The 22,317-nt window shown below is 54.9% G+C and overlaps 1 protein-coding gene across 2 annotated transcripts in view; it reads left to right on the top strand.

The window, feature by feature from the left end:
• Positions 1–20,675, top strand: part of SPNS2 (SPNS lysolipid transporter 2, sphingosine-1-phosphate) — a 35,472-nt gene extending 14,797 nt beyond the window's left edge. The window contains exons 2-13 of one of the 2 annotated variants that reach the window (XR_014019530.1): positions 101–166; positions 10,138–10,274; positions 14,015–14,166; positions 14,398–14,464; positions 15,775–15,917; positions 16,254–16,406; positions 16,536–16,725; positions 17,035–17,100; positions 19,237–19,335; positions 19,430–19,593; positions 19,956–20,116; positions 20,537–20,638. Coding sequence is in view for 1 of the 2 variants with exons in the window: in XM_081272905.1 (XP_081129031.1) it covers positions 101–166; positions 10,138–10,274; positions 14,015–14,166; positions 14,398–14,464; positions 15,775–15,917; positions 16,254–16,406; positions 16,536–16,725; positions 17,035–17,100; positions 19,237–19,335; positions 19,430–19,593; positions 20,070–20,112 (1,280 nt within the window). In the remaining variant the exon portion in view is untranslated. Of the gene's footprint in view, positions 1–100; positions 167–10,137; positions 10,275–14,014; positions 14,167–14,397; positions 14,465–15,774; positions 15,918–16,253; positions 16,407–16,535; positions 16,726–17,034; positions 17,101–19,236; positions 19,336–19,429; positions 19,594–19,955; positions 20,117–20,536 lie in introns of both variants that reach the window. The other variant, XM_081272905.1, reaches the window with a different exon arrangement.
• Positions 20,676–22,317: the final 1,642 nt, after the last annotated feature.

Below are 22,317 nucleotides of genomic sequence, written 5' to 3'. Positions count from 1 at the left end.
CTGGGCTGGGCTGGGCTGAGGGGTCTCCTAGGTGGGGTGGGGTGATGGGGTACCCAGGTGTTACACGTTGCTGATAAACATCCTCTGTCTTCCTCTCTAGGTGTCCTTCTGGACATCCAGCAGCACTTTGGGGTCAAAGACCGAGGCGCTGGCTTGCTGCAGTCAGGTGAGGCCACCTCCCGCCTTTGCGGCCCGCCCAGGTGCTGGCATCTCCTCCTGTTGGCCGAGGGTTCTTCTTCCCCGAGTCCTGACTCCCAGAGGCAGCACAGGCTTTTCATCAGATCTCACCCTTGCCACCCACAAATGGCACTTGTCCAAGCCTCTGCTGCTTTTTCTTGTAACACATACCACCTGCCCCAGGGGCTTGGGAGACAGACACACTGAGGCCAAGGGCCCAAACCCTGTGTGACCTTTTTGTATCCTAGGGTCTCACTGAGACCTAGTGATCGGGGTCCCTTCCCAAGGCTGATGAAGGGACCTCCTTAGATGAGTGGGTTGGGCAATGCCAGTGAACCATTGTGACCATTTCCATCTCCTGCCCCCGATTCCCAATTCCTTCCATTGCCATTAACCCTGGGAACCACCTCTTAGATGGCAAAGTGAAAGAGTCCACCTGGTCAACCCCTGAAGGTTCCCAAACCCAGGCAAGAGACGGAGAACCTGGGGCCTGGGTGAAACTGAGGCTTGAGAGTCCCTGCCCCATTTTCCCTTGGAGTCTCAACCTTCTGATGGACTGCTAGAGGTAGGGCAGAGCCCCTCTAGGCCGCTATAAGCTGAGCAAGGGCTATGTGGGAGGCCATTGAGCAGTTATCCCAGCCTATTGGCCCCTCCGTCTGTGAAGAGACCGTGTCTCCCTTGTCCCCGGGGTTCTTGCCCCACCACGACCCCAAGGGACTGAGGCCCTGGCTCCCTGGCCTATCCACTGGTTGTTACCATTGCTGGTCATGCTCAGCAGGTCCTGGCTGCCTGGGTGGAGATTCAATCTAGTGCTTTATCCCAGGGCTAGGGGAGGAGGTCTAGTCCTGATGTGGCCCCAGCCTTGCTGTGTGACCCTAGCCTAATGCCTATCTCTGGGCCCTTGATCCTGGACTCCATTTAGCTGTGAGGCCTAGCCAGATGTGTGGGAGAAGATCCCTGATGTGCATTTGAGTCTGTGAACCCCTTCCCCAGCTTGGGGTTCTTAGGAGGGAGGGGATGGAATGTGCCAGCTCTGTCCAGGAACCTGCCTGACCTGTCTAGGTAGCATTCCAGTATGTACAATGCCTCCTTGAGCTCACAGAGTGCCCCAGCCACTCAGTCAGTCCACCTGTCCTTACATCCCAGCTGGGGTCTTGGGGCTGAAAGAGAGGGGATATCATGGCTCCTGGGCTCAGTCTTAATAAATGAGACTTACTAAGCGAGGTTGGAGCAAGGTAATGTGGCTCAGCGTCCCCCACAAGTGGTTAGGTCCCTGCCCTGGCAGACACCGCCTCTATCCAGGCCAGGAGCCCAACCCCCTCCCCTGCTCCTTCCTGGGCCTCCCTGTCTGTGCCAGAATAAGTCAGCCTGCCACACAGCCTGGGACAGCTCCCTCCAGCCTCCTGGGCCCTGCACACAGTGACCAGCACTGACCAAGAAGATGGGTTCAAGCTGGTGGGATCTGGGAAGGAAGTAGGATGCCAAGCTGGTGAGGAAGGGGCAGGGGGGAGCCTCGTCACCCTAGTCATCCAGCTCGCAGCCCCTGAGCCTCATTGTTCTGGCCTTGCTGACTGATCTGGAAGGAGGCTCTACCCTGATCCTCCTCCATTTAACACCCCTACATAAACATGTTCAAGGCCACAGAGCCTTCCAGGGAGAGGGTGGGGGGCATTGGCCCCAAGACAGCTGTGCAGGTCAGTGTTCTGGTTCCTTCTGCACTTTTTTTTTTCCTTTTTGGTAGTGCTAAGGATTGAACCCAGGGCCTTGTGCATACGAGGCAAGCACTCTACCAAATGTGCTATATCCCCAGCGTATGTAGACACATCACCCACAAGCATCATCTCTTTTGGGTCTTCCAGTGGCCACACAGCTTTTTCCGGCTTCACTTGCCCAACAAAGAGACAGGTCAAGAGAGCAAACCAACTTGCTTAAGGTCTCATGGTGAGAGAGTAGCAGGCCTGGAATAGGGACCCAGGAGGCCTCTGTAGTGGCAGCCCACTTGGCTTGGGGGGGAGTCCACATGTCTGGCATCTCACCGGGGTGGGAGAGATTTCTGGGCTTGGTGAGAATTTCCAGCAATCATAGACTCTTTGTGTGAGTCCTTACCCTGTGGCCTTTAGCCTGCCACCCACAACTGGCACCCCTGGGATGGTTCCCCGAGTGTCCTTACCTCTTTGGCCATTGAAGCCAGTCGTGCTAGACCAGGATGTGACTCAGTGGGTAACTCAACAAGTCACCTAATTGGCCTGTGCCCCAGGCACCTGTCTCTTCCCCAAGCCTGATAAGGTTGGAGCCGGTGTGGAGGGCGCCAGCTGGGTGTTGGTGCTTGCCCGGATCAAAGGGCCAGGGCTGGGAGTGGCAGCCTGCTTATTTGTGGGCACAAGGGGCTGCTGGGCTGGGAGGCAGGGTGGGGGGTAACTGAGGGTTAGGCCTGGGCCTGCCCTTGCTGTTTCCCCTTGGGACCAGAACATCACTGGTTTGGGAAGGGCCCACTTTCAGCATTCCCCTTGCACTTGGCTGCTAGCTCAGACCAGGCTCCTGGGTCACCTGAAAGAACCATAGCTTAGCCTCTGTGACAGCCCACCGCAGAATTATGGCTTTTGCAATTTTCTTGGGTCTTGCAATTTTGGAATCCCCCATAACCCACATCTAAAGGGGCAGCTGCTTCTCAACCTACCGCTTGGCAGGCCCCATGCTGGGTTCTGCCCAGACTCAGTCCTTACCCTCAGGTAGGTTCCCTCTGTTGATGGCTCATCAGATCACCGCTCAGGCACAGGGGGTACTGTGGGAGCCTGGTGGATGGTAGAGAGTTTGTACCTAGCCACCTAGGTGGCATATGAAGAAGACTTCTGAGGAGGGGACATTTGAATGGGGGCTTTGAAGGATGAGTTAGGGTTTGTTCAGGGGAAAGGACTTTTATGTAGCTGGTTTGTCAGATTCGGTAGATATGAGGAAACCTTCTTCTCCCCTCCAAGCTAGATAAAATATGCCAAGAAAACACGTTTAAATTACATGGCTGAGCTTGAAAGCTAAAGCTAATGGGGAAATTCCCAGGTGTCAGAAGCAAGGAGCTGAAGTCAAAAACTGGAGTGGGAGCTGGAATCAAAGCCAACTAATTCAGAATATTTAGAGATCAGATTCATGCCTTCAACACTTGTTATAGTATTTTTAATATAAACATTTTTTTTTCATGGAATATTTTAAACGTATGTGAAAGTAGAGAGTCGAGGACAACAAATTTTCACATGTTCATCACCCAGATTCATCAAAGCATCACAGTCTGGCCCAGTTTCCTGGCTCAGGGCTTCTTCATTCTGATGACTGGGCAGTGCAGGCTTGGGCTCCAGGGTCAGGGGGATGATTCAGTGTCCTTCCCAGAGCTCAGGCAAGTTCCCTGATTCCAAACTGTGCTCCAAGCTGGCAGGCACTTATGCTGGTAGAGCCTCTCTACATAGATGGACACTTCCTTCCTGGCTCTGGCTTTATGCAGAGAGGCTGGTTCCTGTTCCTACTCCTTACAGGACTGGGACCTTCTCCATGGAGGCTCTGTGTTTTCAGGGGATCCAAAAGAAGCAAATCCCAAACTGTTCATATCCCAGAGCCTGCATGGGGCCCAGATGAAAATTCCCAGCAAACTCTAAAAATTCAAAATTAACAAACCACACAGGAAACTCATCTCTCTTTTTTTGGGGGGTACTGAAGATTGAACCTAGGGGTACTTAACCACTGAGCCGCATCCCTAGCCCTTTTTTATATTTTAGTTTGAGTCAGGGTCTTACTAAGTTGCTATGTGGCTTGCTAAGACGCTGAGGCTGGCTTTGAACTCATGATCCTCCTATCTCAGCCTCCTGAGCTCCTGGGGATTACAGGGGTGCACCACCACACCCAGCAGGAAACTCGTCTTCACGAGAGGGCCCTAAAGCTGCCTGAAAAACTACAGAGAATAGAGTCATTTTAAAAGGACTTTAAAATTAGGTGAGCTTAATTTTCAAAGTTCAAAAGAAAGATTAGGATTGATAAGACAAGAATAGCACATTATGAGAAAAGAACGGGGAGATGTTTAAAAGCCCGAAGTTCTAGAAGGGAAAAATGTAAGTATTGAAATAAAAAATGTGTTAATCTGATGGGTTAACAAGCAGAATAGATGTAGTTGAAAAGAAAATAAGCAAATGAGAATTATGAGCAAATGAGAATTATTAGCTGTAATTCTGACTGTGGGCTGAAGGATTGGCATAAATGTAGCCAGGGAAGAGAGTAAAAGTGACGTTTGTGACAGTGCCTGGCTTTAGTGAGCTGTGGTTTGTCAGCTGTTTGCTGGAGTAGGGAGAATGGAGGGACAGGAGGCAGGGCAGTGGGTGGGTCTGACTGTGAAAGGCTTGCAGATTGGGATAAGATCTCCAGTTTTGTCTTGGGGCAATGGAGAGCCAGAGAAGGTTTTGGAGCAGGGTAGACAGAAGTTGCACGCATCACGGTGTTCTGGTGGAGCCCAGAGCAGGAGTGGATGGCAGAGGAGGTTAAAACACACTCAGGGTTGGGGTTTGTGGGGTCAGGAGGAAGCGCAAGGGTTGGGGAGAGTGGGGATGGAGGAAGAGCCAGCTCAGACTGAAACCAGACAGTGCCTGTGCTTTGGGGCCAAGTCTCCTGGCTTTACTCCTCTCCCCTAGGGCTTGGCCAGTTTTGTGACATCCTCCATTCCAGCAGGCCTAGGTTCTGCAGGCAAGGCTGGGCGGCCCTTCTGACCATCTTCCCAGGGCTCCCGTTCAGAAGGCGGCCTAAGAGCCTTGCTTGCTGAGGCCACAGGTTTCTATCCCAAGCAGGACATGAAAAGGGAGGTGGTTCCTGTCCTTCCTGTGGGACATTTGAACATGATGGGCTTCCATAGTGGGCTGCCATCTGTTTGGGGGCCTCCCCATTAGCTGGGATGGGCTGGGCTGTCCTTGAATGACACAGCCTGACCCCCACCCAATCCATCCTGCTGGAGCACCGTCCCTACCCACAGGATGTGGACGATGGCAAATCTCTCAAAATAACGGGTCAGTTGGAGCCTGGGCTTTGTAAAAATAGCCCTGGTTCAGCCCAGGCCCAGGCAGGAACTAAATGCAGGCTCTTAAGTAGGAGGCCAGGGATCTCCTAGCTCAGATATTGCCCTCTCTTGCTCCAGGACCAGGACCACATTGCTTTTTTTGTTGTTGTTTTTTTAGTGCTGAGGTTGGACCTAGGGCCTTGCACTTGTTAGCATGCAGTCAGTCACTGAGCTCCATCCCAACCCTAGGACCACTTTCTGAGTTCAAACAGGCCACATGTGAGGTATGTGGTGAGGGTGGCTTCCCTCACCATGGACTGGGTCTTGGGTGGCTGCCTACAAGGACACTGAGTCCCCTGTGCGGGTGCTTTGAGCTTCTGGCTGCCGTTTGCACCCTGGACTTTGGGACTACTGGGGGAGGTGGATAGCACCCTGTCCGGCCCCCTGTGTTTCTGATGGCCTTGGGCCAGCCCGTGAGGAAGAGGGAGTGAGGCTTTGAGCCCAAGTTCCCGCTGCTGGATCAGGCTCTCCCCTCCCACCCTGCTGCCTGTGGCCCTGCCCCCCTGGCCTGGCGTCCTGCCCTGTGGCTCCATTGTCCCAGACCTGTGGGCTCAGCACACGTGAGCTGAGCAGGGCTTCCCCACACCCTGGCCACAGGATGTCCTCCTGCGGGAACTGCTGGGAAAGCCACCCCTACCCAAATCAGGTGGTGGGGCAGCCAATCTGGCCAGAAAGCTCCCCCCAACAAACAAAGACCACAGGCTGGGGGATGGGCATTGGGGGGGCAGGCTGGGGAAGCTTCTGGCCTGGGCCAGTGTATTTCTTGCAGAGCTGCCTATTGGCTGAATGAGCCTCTGCGGTCCCCATCAGGTACAATTCCTTTGCCAGGAAAATTCCTCCTCTTGTCTCTACCCCTACAGTACCAGGTCCCCCTGAGGACTGGCGGGGGTCCTCCCTCCTGTGTGGGGCTGGGTGGGGTGGGGTAGTGGTGGGTGAGGCTACAAAGATGGACTCAATCTCCCTCCTGACTCTGGATTTCTTTGTCTCCAAGGGAAAGACACAGAGGGGCAGGCCGTCTATGTCATCTGGGGCAAAATTTTGTACCCTTTGGGGCCTCAGTGGCCCTATCTGTAAAATGGGGACAGAATGATGGGGTTCATCTGAGCTAAAGGCATGCAGATGCTTGGTGACCTTGGCCAGGCTGGGGCTGGTAGGTGAGGGCAGGGCGTACTGCTTCTGAAAGGAGTCCATCCATGGTTCCGGCTGTTCCTATCCATGCCCACATGAGCAGGCAGAAGCTCAGGGGTCAGAAGGGGGACGTTCTCTTCTGTTGCCCTGTGGGCCTGAGAGTGGGATGGAGCAGGGCACCCAGAGTCTGGCCAAGGCCTGGGTTACTTGCTGCAGCCTCCTCTGCTTACCCCGTGTGTGCTTTTCGAAGTGCCCCCTTCTTGGGGAAGAACAGAGCACACCATGGTTCTAGAACCTAGACCTAGTCCTGGTCTTCAGGGCCCAGTCTCCCTCCAGGGCCTCATCTCCCCCTGCTTCCTCCATGGCCTTCCCATGCCACAGCCCAACCCATCTCCTTGCTGTCCCCAGCGTGTCCTGACCTTTCTCTGACCTTGGGCACATCAGCTGGGACCTTACCCCTTCCCAGTCTGGCAAGCCTGTGGTGTGATTTAGAGGAAGGACTCTGGAGTCAGCCAAATTGGGGTTTAAATTTTGTCTCGGCCACACTCACTGTGTGACATCACTTCTCTCAGCCTCTATTGTCTCCTTGGTAAGATGAAGATAATAGTGAGAATCCACTGAGAAAATTGTGAATAGGTGGAGGGTGTGTCCCAGGCCTCGCCTACAGTGTTTCAGAAATGATAAGTGTAGGTATCAGCAATAGGCATTATGCCCCGCCAACCCTTATACGGTACTGCTCAGAAGATCTGGAATTTACATTTTAGTACATACTGTTGACTTGAGGTCTATCATCACAGTAAACTCCTATGCACGCTTCAGTGCCCAGCGTGGACATCACTGCCTTCATGAAACCTCTGTTCACTATCCGGGTGGGACGTGGTGCTCCTTGCTGGTTCTCCAGCCATTTAGCCCTTTAAGTGGGGCAACCTAGAGATGGGATTAGACAGGGGGCATCCCCTACTCTGATCTTTCCATCCACCCCCCACCTGGCACAGACAGGCACAGAGAAAGCAATTTGTCCTCTGCCCTAACGTGTGTAAATCCTGATGCCCCTGAGATCTCCTTCCTGCCCACATCCTAATCTGATCTCGGGCAGTTCCTGGGAGGCAGGTTCAGCGGGAAAACATTCTTTTTCTAGATTTGAGGAAATAATATCCGGCTGTGACTGATCTACACAAGGGCCCAGTGTTGACCGGGCTGGCCAGCTCTGGGCAGGGTGTGGCGTGAAGCACCTTACCCTGAGCAGGAGCCCAGGGGAGCTGCTATTTTTATCTTCATTTTACAGATGAGGAAGTTGGCGTGCCGGAGCTGGCTCCTACTGGCTCCTACTGGCTCATGAGAGTCGATTGTTAGATTTTCAGGAATCGTGCGAGTGGTTGTTAGATGCAACCATTGTTAAAAACTAAGTTATATAAACTTACTATTAAATAATTTATATTAAAACGATACGTTTTCAAACATCATCACTTCCCACTTATTTTACGACTTTATTATCTGTGCTCTGATGGTTAATTATGTTATATTTTCTGAGGGGAAGGAACCACACAATGGTGGGTCACGGCACATCTCTTCCCAGCTCTGATAGGTGACGTGACATCAGCCACAGCAGGAGTTTACACCATGGAGATTGGCAGAGGCTGCCGAGCAGATTCCCCCTCCCGGGTTCCCTTTTTAGAGAGCCAGTTGTTACACACTTACCAGCACACCATGGAAGGGGAGACCCAGAAAATTTGCTGCCTGGCCAGGGTTACCCAGGTAGGGAGGAACAGAGCCGGACTTGACTACAAGCAGTGTCTCTGGCGCCCACTTTGTGCACCTCTATGCTGATCCTGCCCAAGGCCCGAATCACTCAGAACTGGATTAACAGGTCCCCCAACCCACCCATACACACCTGCTGTCCTGCTCTGGGCTGGAATAAGACAGGGACAACCACACCTTTCCAGCCTAGTCAGGAGACCTCTGCCCTCTGCCTTCTCTCCCCTTGTTCACCCCCACCCCCGCCCTCCTCCTTCCCTTGCCTCTTTTAGTCCCCGTCTCCCTGGGGACTCAGGTCCATGGAGGGAGCAGCTGAGCCCATGACCACATTCAGCCTGGTGGTCATCGGCAGCCCACTGGGTCTTTGTCTGGCCATCTGCCTGTCAGCTGTGGGACCGCCTTCTGTGGGGAGGGAGGGGGCTGCCTTGCTATGTGACCTAGGGTCTACCCTGCCTCCTCCTAGGTCTCTTCATTCCTGTGACCGTTAAGCCCCTTCCTGTCACCGATGGGGGCCTCCCTGTGAAGTCCTCTAAGGCGCTACTGCTCCCTTATTCTGGAAGAACCAACCCAGCTCAGCTTCCTCTAGTATTCCCCTTCTCACCCCTGGAGTCACGCTAGTCTCAGTGGGCCACACTGTTCTACCCTCTCTGGCCTCTCAACACTGTCTCTGCCCTTTGCCCTCTTGGTCCCTCGCCCCAGCCTCTCGCCTCTTTGCTTTTTCTCAAACATGCTAAGTACACTTTTGTCCCAGGCCCTTTGCACTCGCTCTTCTTACCCCTATGGTAGCGTGATTTATTTCCTCACCTCCTCTGTATCTTTGCTGAAATGCCACCTTTTCTGATACTTCTTTTTTTTTAATTTTATTTTTTAAAATACATATATTTGTATATATATTTAGTTGGACACAATACTTTATTTATTTATATGTGGTGCTGAGGATCCAACCCAGTGCCTCATGCGTGCTAGGCGAGCGCTCTACCACTGAGCCACATCCCCAGCCCAATCCTTCTATTTTAAATGGAAACCTCTGCTTTCTCTTTCTCTATTTCGTGCATTTTTTTTAGTCTCCTGTTTCTGCCCTTTTACCTTCCTTAGCACCTATCACCATCTGATAAACTGTTATTTATTTATTGTCTATTCTCCTCACTAGAAAGAAAACTCCGAGAGGACAGGAACTTTGTTTATTCATTGCTGTATCCCAAACACCTAGAACATTGCCAGGTACATTATAGGGACCAAGAACATTTCAGTTGAATGAATAGATGAATGAATGCATGACAGGGTTACAAACTGTCAGGAAGCCTCTGCAGCCTGGGAGTGAAGGTAGCTGGGTGATCTGGCAGGTACTGAGAGCTGCCGTGCCAGGCCCAGTCCTGCCCTGATTGGCTGTGTGAACTTAGGTAGATCCCTTCATCTCTCTGAACCAAGTACAATAAAGAGAGCTATGTGGGGGCTGGGGATGTGGCTCAAGCGGTAGCGTGCTCGCCTGGCATGTGTGTGGCTCGGGTTCGATCCTCAGCACCACATACAAACAGAGATGTTGTGTCCACCGAAAACTAACTAAATAAATTCTCTCTCTCTCTTAAAAAAAAAAAAAAAAAAAAGAGAGAGCTATGTGGCAAAGTGTAAGGAACATGGGCTCTGGAGGTCAAGATTCCCACGAGGACATTTATTGCCTGTGGGGCCTTGATAAGTCACCTTCCATCTCTGAACCTGTCTCCTCATTGGGGCGGTGGGTGGTGAGCTGAAATACGGTGGTGCGCCCTGACCACAGCACTTGGTGTAAAGAAAATGGCAAAATGGACGTGCATTGAAGAGGATGTGGTCTCTGTATCACCCTAACCCAGTCAGGCTTTTCTCCCTCCCTGGGGCAGGGGCTCAGCTTCCTTGGTCGGGGTCCAGGCTGAGCTTTGTATCATGGACACTTGGCCTTGGGTAGCTGGCCAAGCCTAGGGACCCTGTGCCGCCCCTCCAGCTCTCCTCTCCCCGCACAGTGTTCATCTGCAGCTTCATGGTGGCTGCCCCCATCTTCGGCTACCTGGGTGACCGCTTCAACAGAAAGGTGATCCTCAGCTGCGGCATTTTCTTCTGGTCGGCAGTCACCTTCTCCAGCTCCTTCATCCCCCAGCAGGTGAGGCCCACCCTCCTGGCCCCTCCATTGGGTGACGAGGCTTTGTTCGCCTTTATTGGGAGTTTTAGCTCCTTAGCTTAAACCCTGGACAGTGCCTTAACAGCGCAGAAGGCAGGGGTGGGGGGTCTTCACTGCTTTTGTAAATCAACTGTGCAGATAGGTCTTCCCCAGGCTGTAACTGAGGGCCGTGCAGCCTGGGTGACATCCTGACTCTTTCTGAGCCTCCCTCTGACTTGGGAAAGGTACAAGGAATGTGGACACAAATCTGGCCTAGGGGTGAGGACCTTGGCTTCTAGCCCTGGGCCTGCTATGTGGCCCTGGGTGAGTCCCTTCCCCTTTCTGTTTCTTGTTCAATTTGCTCTTTGTCAGATGGCCAGCCACGTGCTTGAGTCCAAGTTCCAGGGAAGGAAGCATCAATTCAAATAAAGATGCTTCTCGCTTGGCTCTCACAGTCCTGGGCTGGAGTATCCCCACTCTTGTTGCCCACTCAGCTTTGGGACCTGGAGCAACTCTGAGCCTCAGTTTCCTCTTTATTAAAATGGGGATAATACTTGAAAGTTTCTTGTGAGAAACAAGTAAGTTAATGAACGTCCAGATCCTGGAACATGGAAAATGTTCAACACAGCTCTATTTCTGTTCTTTCTTCCAAAGAGGAGATATGTTGCCCTGGGAGGTAGTGAGTTTCCCCATCAGTAGGAGTATTCAAGCAGAGGGTGGGCAATCATGGACAGCTGCTGTAGAGAGAGGTGGAGGAAGAAGGGGAAAGTCAGGATCTGTGTTCAAGAACTTTCAGTTTGGCCCTGACCTTGGGAGCCTGGGTTGGGCAGATGTGACAGGAGTCCCTGGCTTGGAGCCTGAAGACCTGCAATGTGCTGAGTTCTCATGAAAGACAGCATAGCTTCTTGCAATCTGTGGGGTCAGGGAAACCTTCCTGGAGGAGGTAGCACTTGAGCCAGGCAGTTGGGACTGGAAGGCTAGGTCTGTTGGTGACGATGTCCTGGACAGAGGAGTACACTCACAGGTGCCGAATGGCAGAGGTGTCGAGAGAACCAGGAGGTGAGTGTTTTGGCTGGAAAGAAGGCAGGGACTGATTCATGGGGGGACTGGTGTGCCTGTTGAGCCCTGGAAAAGTTCCAACAAAGACAAGGTCAGGGTCAGATTCACACTGATGAAGGGGAGAGTGAAGGTGAGGGCAAAGAACCTACAGATTTGTGGGGAACAACTTTGCTTCATGGAGGAGGGTCAGGCTTAGGGGAGTTCCAGGCCCAGTGCCAGGTGCAGCCTGGCAGCCACAGTAGGATATAGAGACCGGACCAGAAGCCTCTCGGGCCTCCCTGGGCCTTGTCCTGCCCCAAGGAGGCCCCTGAGGCTGCTTCTGGAACTGACCAGTGAATACTGGACCACATTGGTTTCCTTATGAGCTGGGGAGAGAAGATGAACAAAGGCAGAGGAACAGATCACTTCCAATTAATCTGTAAATTCATTGCGATCACAGCCCGAGTCCCATGGGGGTTTTTGGTGGACCTCGGCAATGTGATTCTGGAGTTAATTTGGCAGAGAAAATGCCCAGGAACAGCCAAAAACAATGTGAAAAATAACAACGAGAGGGGAATTTGCCCTATCAGTTATCAAATTAATGGCTATTCTAACTACCGTAGCCAAGGGATAGACTTAGAGATCAATGAAACCGAGTCCTCGTGTCTACCGGGATTTAATGTAAGATAAAAGTTGCATCTCAGATCAGTGGCTTGGGGGAGAACTATCTATATCTGGATCAAAAATAAAGTTTGATCTGGTTTTCAAACCATACTGCAAAATGAATTCCAGATAGGCGAAAAGTTAAGCCAAAACACGAGCTAAAAATCTGGAACTATAAATCAACAAGGAAAAGACAAATAACTCAGTAGAAAAACAAGCCCAGGATCGTTATAGGCCTTTCCAGGAGAAAACACACAAGCGGCCAATAAATGTAGGAAGGGATGGCTCAGCCTCTCGAGTAATCAGGGAAATGCAAATTAAAACAACAATGAGATACCATTTCACACCATCAGATTGGCGACAATTAAAAAGGCTGACAATACCAAGTGTTATTACAGCTGTGGGGAATCCGGGACTCAGGCGCTGTTGGTGGGGAGTGTAAATTGGTAGGAGTCTCTTTGGAGATCAGAATGGCAAGAAATTGTAAAATTCTCCCTGTGCACCCTGCTTGGCCCAGCCTTATACAGACAAGAGAGCAACTCTAACTTGTGGGCTCGCGTGTGCATGGGTGCTTGCTGTAATACTGTCCTAGAAAATAAAAGAGGAAGCTGTCTAGGGGACTGCACAGATAAATGGGGTGTATTAATACTGTGAGACTCTGGGCAGTGGAAGGATGAACTAGATCTGTGTTAACCAGTGCAAATGGGTTTCAAAAAGATAAGAATGAGCGGGAAAGCAAGTGGCGGGATTTGGGATGGTCCCTTTTACGTGCATGTTTTCCAAGCACACAGAGGACACTGAGTGCTGTTTATTGGTACCTACATGTGCAATGCAGGCACAGACGGATTCATAGCAAGTACATGGTCCCATGGGCTTCCGTGGGTGCAGTGGCTGGCTACTGTGCTGAGGATGACTGACACCATCTCCCCACCTCTCGTCCTCTCTCTCAAACGTAACACACATAAAATAGAAGAGAAATGTTTTTGTGTTTCGGGGATGGAGTAGACCTTCCTGAACAAGGCTTTCAGGAAAAATCAACAGATTTGACGGCATCAAATCAAAGAGAACATCCGGAAGCCTGCAAAAGGGTGTAAACTCTCCATAAACAAAGTGGAGAGAAAAATGACAGAAGCTGGCGGGGACACAGATGATAAAGGATCAAGCTCTGTGGAGAAAAAGCTAATATAAATCAATACAGGAGAAAAAAAAAAAAAAAAACCAGCCCAGACAGCCCAGAGGCAAAGGCTATGGGCAGATGAGACCCAGGAAGAGAATCAGGCAAAGAGCTAAGGGAAGACCAGGAGTCTTTGGGGAGTGGGTGACATGGCTACAGAAACAAGGGGGTCAAGGTGAAGGGCCAGCACTGTAGCAGAGGACCTGCCAGGAGCCAGAGGAGAGACTAGAGAGAGGGAATCGGGGAGCCCGGGGGAGGCTGGATGTGGGCGATGCTGGCTGGATGGGTGGTCAGGGTGGGGCTGGGGAAAGATGACCAGGCTGGGTTCTCAAGCCCTGGGCAGCTGGGGGGACCGAGGGGGCAGGTCCACATCAAAGGGGTAGGACCACCAGCAGCTGGCATGGCCCCACCCTTCCCTGCTCAGCTGGCTTTGCCCTTTGATGTGTATGGGGGGAGGGACTCTGAGCCCTCTGGGCTGCTCTGCATGTTTCCTGCTCACACTGGGCTCTCAGTGCTGCCAGGATTGGCCCACCTGCCCTACTTGGGGGATGAGCACAGAGTTGAGGGGTGACCTGCGGCTCCTAAGTTGGGGCCAGGATCGGGGAAGAAGTCTCCCAGGTAGAGACACAGGCTTATATCCCTAGTGCTTATGGGGACCAAGAGCCATACTGCTCTCAACCTGGGTGTTGGGGTAACCTGAAGCCCAGGTGGCATGGGGTTAGAGTCACCGCTGAGGCAAAGGTTGGGTTCCATCTTCTCCCCTGGCTCCTGGACCCTGAAGGGCATGGGGTGCACAGTGGAGGCAAGGATGTGCAGGCCGAGGAGCAGGGCAGGGCCGTCCCCAGCATTCTCTGTCGTTCCCCTATAGTATTTCTGGCTGCTGGTCCTGTCCCGGGGTCTGGTGGGCATTGGCGAGGCCAGCTACTCCACCATCGCGCCCACCATCATTGGCGACCTCTTCACCAAGAACACGCGCACACTCATGCTGTCTGTCTTCTATTTTGCCATCCCACTGGGCAGGTGAGAGGGGAGGTGTCTTGGTTTGGGTGAGGATCCTGGAGGGGTCTTCCCACCACCCCCTCAGTGAACCAGACACTTGAGTAGTCAGCCTTGGAGAATTCCCTGACCCGATGCCTGGCTGACTGGCTGGCTGAGTGGTGAGGGCAGGTGGCCTGCCCTGTAGACCAGGGAGCACACCGCACCCCAGTCCCTGTCTCTGCATACGCTGACATGTGTCTGTCTCCTCTGCAGCGGTCTGGGCTACATCGCTGGCTCCAGTGTGAAGCAAGCGGCTGGAGACTGGCACTGGGCCCTGCGGGTAAGGCCTAGGTACCCTCCCATGAGGTCGCCCCCTGAGTCCAGCCCTTGCCCCTGCTGGTCCAGAGATGCCAGCTTTGCCCAGGCTAGGGCACAAGCCTTGAGCAGACTCTCCAGGGGCAACCTGGCCTCTGCGGTCTTGTCCTTCTAGATTAGTCCAGATTGAGGTCTCCGGGGAGTTGGACAGCCTCACTGCCCTCAGGGCCTCAGTCTCAGGGTTGGAAACATCCCTAACCCCCACCCCCACCCCCACCCCTGCCCTGCCCAGGTTGACAGGACGAAGGGTTCTCTCACCGTGTCAGGAAATTCCAGATCCATGGCGGAGCTTCCTGCTTCCAGTCCTGGCTCTGTGCTAGGGTGAGGCTGGGACAAGACCTCTATGTGGAGGCCCTTGGGGTCTGGAGCCACTTCCTGTCCCGCCAGAGGGTTGGGGGCAAGTTACCAAGGCCCCAGGACAGTGCAATCGGAGGAAACAGAGATCCCCCGTCTCTCGGAGGAGCGGAAGCCTAAGACAAAGTGTTTTTTCCTCAAAAGCAGGAAGGGAGCAGCCTCCGTGGAATTTCTTGGTGGGGGGCGAGAGGGGCTGGCATGAAGAGGAACTCCCCAGCCCAAGGACTCCCAGGCCTGTGGGGGTGGGGACAAATTTCTCTTTTCTCCTGGGTTAGTGGATTCAGGGATTGTTGTGTAGGAATCTGGGCTGCTGTGAGGCCCCTCTCCTGTAGGGGACAGAGACCTGCGGCATTGGAGTCAGTTCTTGACACTAGGCTGGACACAGGGAAGACCCAAAGTGACCCACATGGGCATCTCTCAAGGATAGCCTACCTGATCTATTAGCTGGAGGTTTCATGCACAGCTAGTCACTTCCCAGTGCCTCAAGGGGTGAGGAACGGGTCTGGGGAACACTCCCAGCCCCAGGGGATGGGGCAGGGCTGGTCTTTGGCTCTCCACCCTCAGGAACTTTCTCTTTCCTCCTCCAAGATTGTCATTCCATCTCTCTCTCCATCTCTACATCTTTGTCTTTCCATTGTTCATTCAAGTATCCATGTATCCCTCCCTCCTTCCTTTCAGCCTATCAGTCTTTCTTGCCTCCTCCTCTCTGGATGGGACAGTTCACTTTGAACCCCGGAGCCCTTCTCTGACCTCATCCCCGGTCACTTTCCTCAGTGGTCCTGACAGGAAGGCTGGACGGGTCTTAGTCCAGAGGAAGGGTCTGGAACCTAGGGGAGGCGTGGCTTGCCTGAGCCTCTCGAGGGGCACAAACAAAGCTCACAGGGCCCTAGTGTCCTGACTTTATGCTTCCCGCTCTGCCAGGTGTCCCCTGTCCTGGGCATGATCACAGGAACACTCATCCTTGTCCTGGTCCCAGCCACTAAAAGAGGTCATGCCGACCAGCTCAGGGGACAGCTCAAGGCACGGACATCGTGGCTCCGGGACATGAAGGCTCTGATCCGAAAGTGAGTACTGCTGGGAGGAGTCTGGTAGGGAGAAGGAGGGGTGCGGCCACGTGAGGGCCCTGCTCTTGGAGTGGCCTGCCCAGCACCCTCACCCGGACACCTGCCATCTGGCAGTGCTGGCAGTGACATTTTGGCCCCTAGACTTGGTTATTCCTGCAGCTTGAAGCCTCACCCTGGAGCCTGTGTGGGGTGAGGCCTGTCTGGGGGAGACAGGCTTTTACCTGGGTGTGGGGGGGAGAAGAGGCAGCCTCCTGGGCCACCATGCTTGGGGCTGCTTACTCCAGCTGCTGGGGCTTCTGGCCTCAGCTCAGTGTCATTGCCCTGGCCTTTCCCCAGCCGCAGCTACGTCTTCTCCTCCCTGGCCACGTCGGCTGTGTCCTTCGCCACAGGGGCCCTGGGCATGTGGATCCCGCTCTATCTGCACCGTGCCCAAGTTGTGCAGAAGACAGCAGAGCCATGCAGCAGCCCGCCCTGCGGGGCCAAGGACAGGTAGGCCTTGCTCAGCTGGGCCCTGGGTGGTGAGGAACACTGGATGAGAGGGCACCTCTGCCCCAGCCATGTCCCCCTCCACTCACACCTTACTCCACTCATGCCCTACACTGTCTTGTGTCCTCATAGCCTCATCTTTGGGGCCATCACCTGCTTTACGGGCTTCCTGGGTGTGGTCACGGGTGCTGGAGCTACGCGTTGGTGCCGCCTGAGGACCCAGCGGGCCGACCCACTGGTGTGTGCTGTGGGAATGCTGGGCTCCGCCATCTTCATCTGCCTGATCTTCGTGGCTGCCAAGAGCAGCATTGTGGGCGCCTATGTGAGTGTAGGGGGGCAGGAGGCTCGGGGGCTTGGAAGTGCAGTTTGACTCATTGAACCCTCTGTCCCCACGGGGAGGCTCTTGTCCTCTGGCCGCCTGCCTGCCTTTGCTCAGTTCAGGGCCTCTGGGTGTCCTTCAGCGCTGTGGGCATGGCTTGACCCATTCCTCAAGAGCCTGACCATCAGGAGGTGGGGGTCCCCTGGGAGGGTTGGAGGCTTTGGGGCTCCATGATAGGAGCCAGTATGATGGGGCTGCCAGTGGGTGGAGGGCTCGCCTGATGATTGTTCTCTCTCTCTCTCTCCTGGCTAGATCTGTATCTTCGTTGGGGAGACACTGCTATTTTCTAACTGGGCCATCACTGCGGACATCCTCATGGTGAGCCAGGCAGGCTGAGGTCACCATGTGCTGACCCAGACCTTAACCTCACAGGGGCAGCTGGGGAGGGGGGAGTGAGGAGGTGGGAGAGCTGGCAGGGCTCGGCAGGGAGGCCTTCTGGGAGGGTGAACCCAGAGGCAGGGAGTGGATTAGAGATTTGGAGGTCTACACCAGGGCAGGCCCTGAAAACAACGGTTGAGCCGGCAGCCAGGATAAAATGTGGGGGTGGGAAAGGGAGTTGTCTGGAGGCTCAGGTTTGTGGCTGGGAGGCTGGTGGTGCCAGGCTGGCACCGAGGTGGTGCTGCCTGCCAGCACTCCTCCCCCAGGGTCTGAAAGTCCGTGGACTCTGCCCTCCCGGCTCAGCCTGGATCCCAGGCACGCCTGCCTGCCTGTGGGCCTGCGGCTGGGCTGGATGGACAGAGGCCGTCTTCACAGGGCCAACAATGGGCTGCAGACCAGCCGGCCAGGGACAAAGGGCTGTCTGAGCAGCCGGCAGGGGCTTGTGTCCCTGGGTGGGGACGGGAGCAGCCTGGGAGGAGCCAGGAGTGGGCAGTGGGTCTAGTTACTTGTGGTACTCGGGGGGGGGGGCAGGGTGGATATGACCCTTGTTCCAGTCCTTGGGGACCCTCCTGGTCAGGGTCAGGAGAGGACTAAGAGAAGAAGTACAGAGGACTGGTGTGGGGGAGAATGCCCGGAGGTGTAGGGGAGAGAGATACTGAGGGTGCTCTGAGTCTGGCCTGAAAACATGGGACGGCCCAGGCGGTCACATTCTGTCTGGCACTGGGCCCCTGCTAGCCCTCTGCTTCAGGAAGTCTGCCCTGCCCCGCCCCAAGCCTCCCTCTTCTTTGCTTCCCCTTGCCATCGCTCTTTGTCCCCCATCAGTCCATGTCTGGGTGGAGGTGGTGGGCTTCTGACTCAGTTCTGTGTCTCAGTGCAGGGCTGGGTGGTGGCAGGGGTTGGATGGCCCCAGAGTGAAGCAGGGAGCCAGTCCGTGTGCGTCAAGAGCCCTTGGTGCCAGGCAGCACTTCCTCCCTGCCTCATCCCCAGGGGCAGCCCCGGACAGCTGTTGACAAGGTCCGGATCCCAGGGAAATCATGTCCCAGTTTATTAAGTGTCACAGTTAAGTGACTAATTATTGCTGGAAATGGGGCCATGCAATCTAATCTAACCTGGGAGATCCAGGTCTCTCTCCCCCAGTTACGGTGCCTGGTGGATGCTGACTGCTCCCACATTGTCCACAACCTTGAGCTGATGAGGCTGGGCTCAGGGACAAAGGGCACCCCCTGCCTGCTTTGCTCTTCTGCCACCCTTTCTGTCTGACTTGGAGAGGGGTCAGAGCCTGCTTGGACTGGTGGGGGTGTGTCTGAGGCCCAGCCATTCTTGGCATTTAGTACTTGGGGTGCCCATAGATTCAAGAGGAAGTTTTTCTGGTCAGGGCCCTGTGCCACATGTCCCCACTGTCCCAGCCTTAGTCTTGTTTGATCTACATGGAGGGGGACACAAGATGTTTGGTGGGAGGTAAGGGCAAGAGGCCATAGTTCTAGTTCTAGAACTGCAGGACTCCGTGTGACCCACAGGAATGGCTGGCTCCTCTCTGGGCATCAGTGTCCACTGACCATAGCACCTGGCTCCCTGCCAAGTGCAGAGCATCCTGAGCAGAGGGAGAGTGGGTTGGGGAGGCGGCAGCTCTTCCTCAGGGTTCAGCTTCCCAAAGGCTCAAAGAGCTCTGGCCTGAAGAAGCTGGTGTGGGCTGGTACCGGGGAACCCCCAAACTGTTCTCTCCTTGACTGGATGTGCTAAGGATAGAGATGAAGGTTTCTGTCTCTGAGATGGAGGGAGGTCTAGAGGAGGACAGAGTGGCCTGGGCTGGGGACAGTAGTGACCAGAGCTGTTTGTGGGTATGACACAGCTCCAGGCAGGAAGAGCAGAGGAACCACAGGGACAGCCATACCTACAGGGTAGGCAGGGAAGGAGAGGGCAGGGGAAGGGGACAGAGGAACCCCCAGGGGCAAGGGGAAGACACCAGGGCAGGAGTCCGAGGCAGTAGGGGCTTTGGAAGTGTCATACTGTAGGAATAGGACTGGGTGTGGGGTGGGCCTGGCCCCTCCGGCCACTGACTGCCTCTGTCTCCTGCAGTACGTGGTCATTCCCACCCGCCGGGCCACTGCGGTGGCCTTGCAGAGCTTCACCTCTCATCTGCTGGGCGATGCCGGAAGCCCCTACCTCATAGGCTTTGTGAGTGGCTCAGAGAGTGGGACTGGCCTGGGGAGGTTGGGGGAATTCAGGAGGTGGCCCTGCCCTCACCTCCGTCCCCACCAAATCCTCACAGATCTCGGACCTGATCCGCCAGAGCACCAAGGACTCCCCGCTCTGGGAGTTCCTGAGCCTGGGCTATGCCCTCATGCTCTGCCCCTTCGTCGTGGTCCTGGGTGGCATGTTCTTCCTCGCCACTGCTCTCTTCTTCCTCAGTGACCGTGCCAAGGCTGAGCAGCAGTGAGTGGGGCAGGGGGTGGCCCTGTGAAGCAGGGACAGTGTGGCAGCCCCTCCACGCTGTCCTGGGGTGGGGGTAACCTGCTGCTGTAGTCCAGGGCCCAGCCCCACCACACCTCGGCCACAGGCCTTGCCAAGGCCCAGCTCCCAGCCTCCATCACACACTGGGCCAGTAGTGGCCCCAGGTAGTCTGCAGTGGTTCTAGATGGGGTTTGGGTTCCTAGGTCCAGGGTTTTCAGAGCTGGGACCCTCTAACCTTCCTTTTCCTCTCATTTTCTGACTTCTTTCTCCTCTTCTCTTTACTCCTCTCTTTCTCTCTCTCTCCTCACCCCTGGGCTCTCCCACCTCCCCCTGGGGTTGACGAGGTCCCTGCCCAGCACCTCCGGTCAGCCGGCCCCTGCGATGCGATGTGCCAGAGCTGTGCCCGGGCCCAGCCCCCGCTGATGCGCCACCCTGATCCCCGCCCGTCTCTCCCCCAGGGTGAACCAGCTGGTGATGCCACCCGCATCCATGAAAGTCTGAGGTGGTGAGTGCAGGCCACAGGCCCGTGGGAGAGGGACAGGGTATTAGCGGAGCAACTTCCCTGACATCCCGGAGAAGCTCATCCCACCAACCTTGGGTTTGGTCTCTTGCAGTGTTGCCCAGAGATTACTGATTTAGGCAAGGCAGGCAGGCTTCTGTTAGATTAGCTCCCTCCTTCAGAAGCGCTGAGGTTGTGGGTCAGGGCTGGGACTGACCAGGAACTCCCCAGCTTTGCACTTCCAAATCTTCCTAGAGCTGGCAGAGCCCAACTCCTGCTGTGATCTTCCTTAGGGCCTGGCCTCAGGAACTAGAGCTTCCTGGCAGTGCAAGACCAGTCGGCCTCCAAACAGCAAGGAAATGAAGGAGGGAAGGCTTGGAATGTGCCCCCAAAGCCTCACCTCTGACCTAACATCTCCCCCTTCAGGTGCTGCTGGGACAGTGAAGAACCCTCGCTCCTCCCTAGTCTGGGAGATGTCCTTCAGCATCCCGGACCTACAGGGCTGTCCCAAAGCTTTCTGTGTGACTCACAGCTGGGCACCCATTCTCTATGGCCTAGGACTGCTGAGTGGCCCTGGCTCCAAGAGGAGGCTGCGTCCTCAGTTAACCTGGAAGGCTGTGTGTGTTGGAGCCACTCAGTTGGACAGATTCCCAGTCCTGGGTTTGGGTTTCAGGGGCCCTGGGGCCAAGGGAGAAGACAGCCCCAAGTGGGTGTGTTGGGAGAACCTGGCCTGCCACCAGCTTATGTGATCTTGGGCAAGCCCCTGCCCTCCCGAGGTCATGGGGCCAGGGGGCTGGACTTCCCCGCACAGTATGTTGGGCAAGGCACTCTACACAGCTTTGAAGACCCAGTGGGTGCTGGACCATACTGAGAAGAGATGGCTCAGGCCTCAGAGCCACAATTCAAATTCTGAAGCCCCGTGAAGGGCTTGGCACAGAGACCATGCTCTGACCTTGGATTCAAGCTGGCACATGGAACCCAGCACCCTTCACTGGGTGCTTCCTACCCTGGCTGGTCACTCTGGAGGACACTTGTCCCTGCTGCCTTAGGCTGGCACTTCACCTGAAGGTCTCAGGTGAGGACTGTCCCTTTACAGGGAGCTGGCAGCAGCTGCACACCAGGCTTGAAATCTCTGGGAGCTACCCATTAGCCCACCTCTGCTGGACCCCTGGAGCACCTTCACTGACACCCCACAGATAGCCAGGGGCCCACTCCCTCCCCCCAGGCTGGCTGAGCCTTTTCTAAGGATGAGGCCCAGAGACCAATTCCCAGAACCCAGGGGGCAGTAGCCAGCGCTCTGGCTGCTGGAGGAAGCAGCTATGCACTCAGCTTCCTGCCCAGGAGATGGTCTGTGAAGGCTGAGGCCTGTCCAGTAGCCAACACCACCAGCCACAGGCTGCAGTGGTTCACAGGCACGCGCATACACACACTCTCAGCTGACTCTGGGGGGGGGCGGGGGCAGGCCTTCACCCAGTCCCATCTTTGTACACACACTTATCCTTGAAACCACACACTAGGGTAAAGCTGCCACCTCACACCAGCCCCTGGGGGAGCTGATCCCCACTGCTCCATACCCCCTTGCACATTTGCTGCAATCAAGGTGGCTCTGGTCCAGGGGGGCTGTCATGGCCCATAGGAGACCCTGAGCTTGGACAATGCTCCCTTTGCCCCTTAGTTACTGGCTGGCTGTGGCTTCAGTGGTGTTAGCTAGTGGAATACCCACCCCACCAAGCTCTGGGGCACCCTGGGGGCTGGACAAGGGAGTGGGGTGGGGATGGTATCCCCCAAAGACCAGTCCGGCCTCCACCCAGCCTCAGCCGGGGCCCCAGCAATGTTTTCTTGTTGTACAAGAACCAGGTCCAGTGTTGCCTCCTCTTCCTTCCGGAAGCCAAACTGCTCCTTTATTTTTTAGAGCTGCTGATTGTGAATCTCAGAGTCTTAAGAGAGAAGCCAAATATATTCCTCTTGTAAATGAAGAAATAAACCTATTTAAATCATGTCCTGATGGCTCCTGTTGCAAAATGGTCTAGGGATGGGTGGGGGTTGCACCCAGGAAATGATCACACCTGCACTGGCCTGACTTAACACCACAGCTCCGGGTTGTACCACCCTGGGACCCCTGGGGAAATACGGCCTGACAGACTAACAACTGACCCACTCCCCAGAGGCAGCAGTTGGTATCTTAGACTGCAGCTTATTTATTAAAA

Source organism: Spermophilus citellus (assembly GCF_964194105.1).
Source record: "Spermophilus citellus genome assembly, chromosome: 17".
Classification (NCBI taxonomy): domain Eukaryota; kingdom Metazoa; phylum Chordata; class Mammalia; order Rodentia; family Sciuridae; genus Spermophilus; species Spermophilus citellus.
Note: the sequence above shows the minus strand (reverse complement) of the source record. Positions and strands in the feature narration are given on the sequence as shown.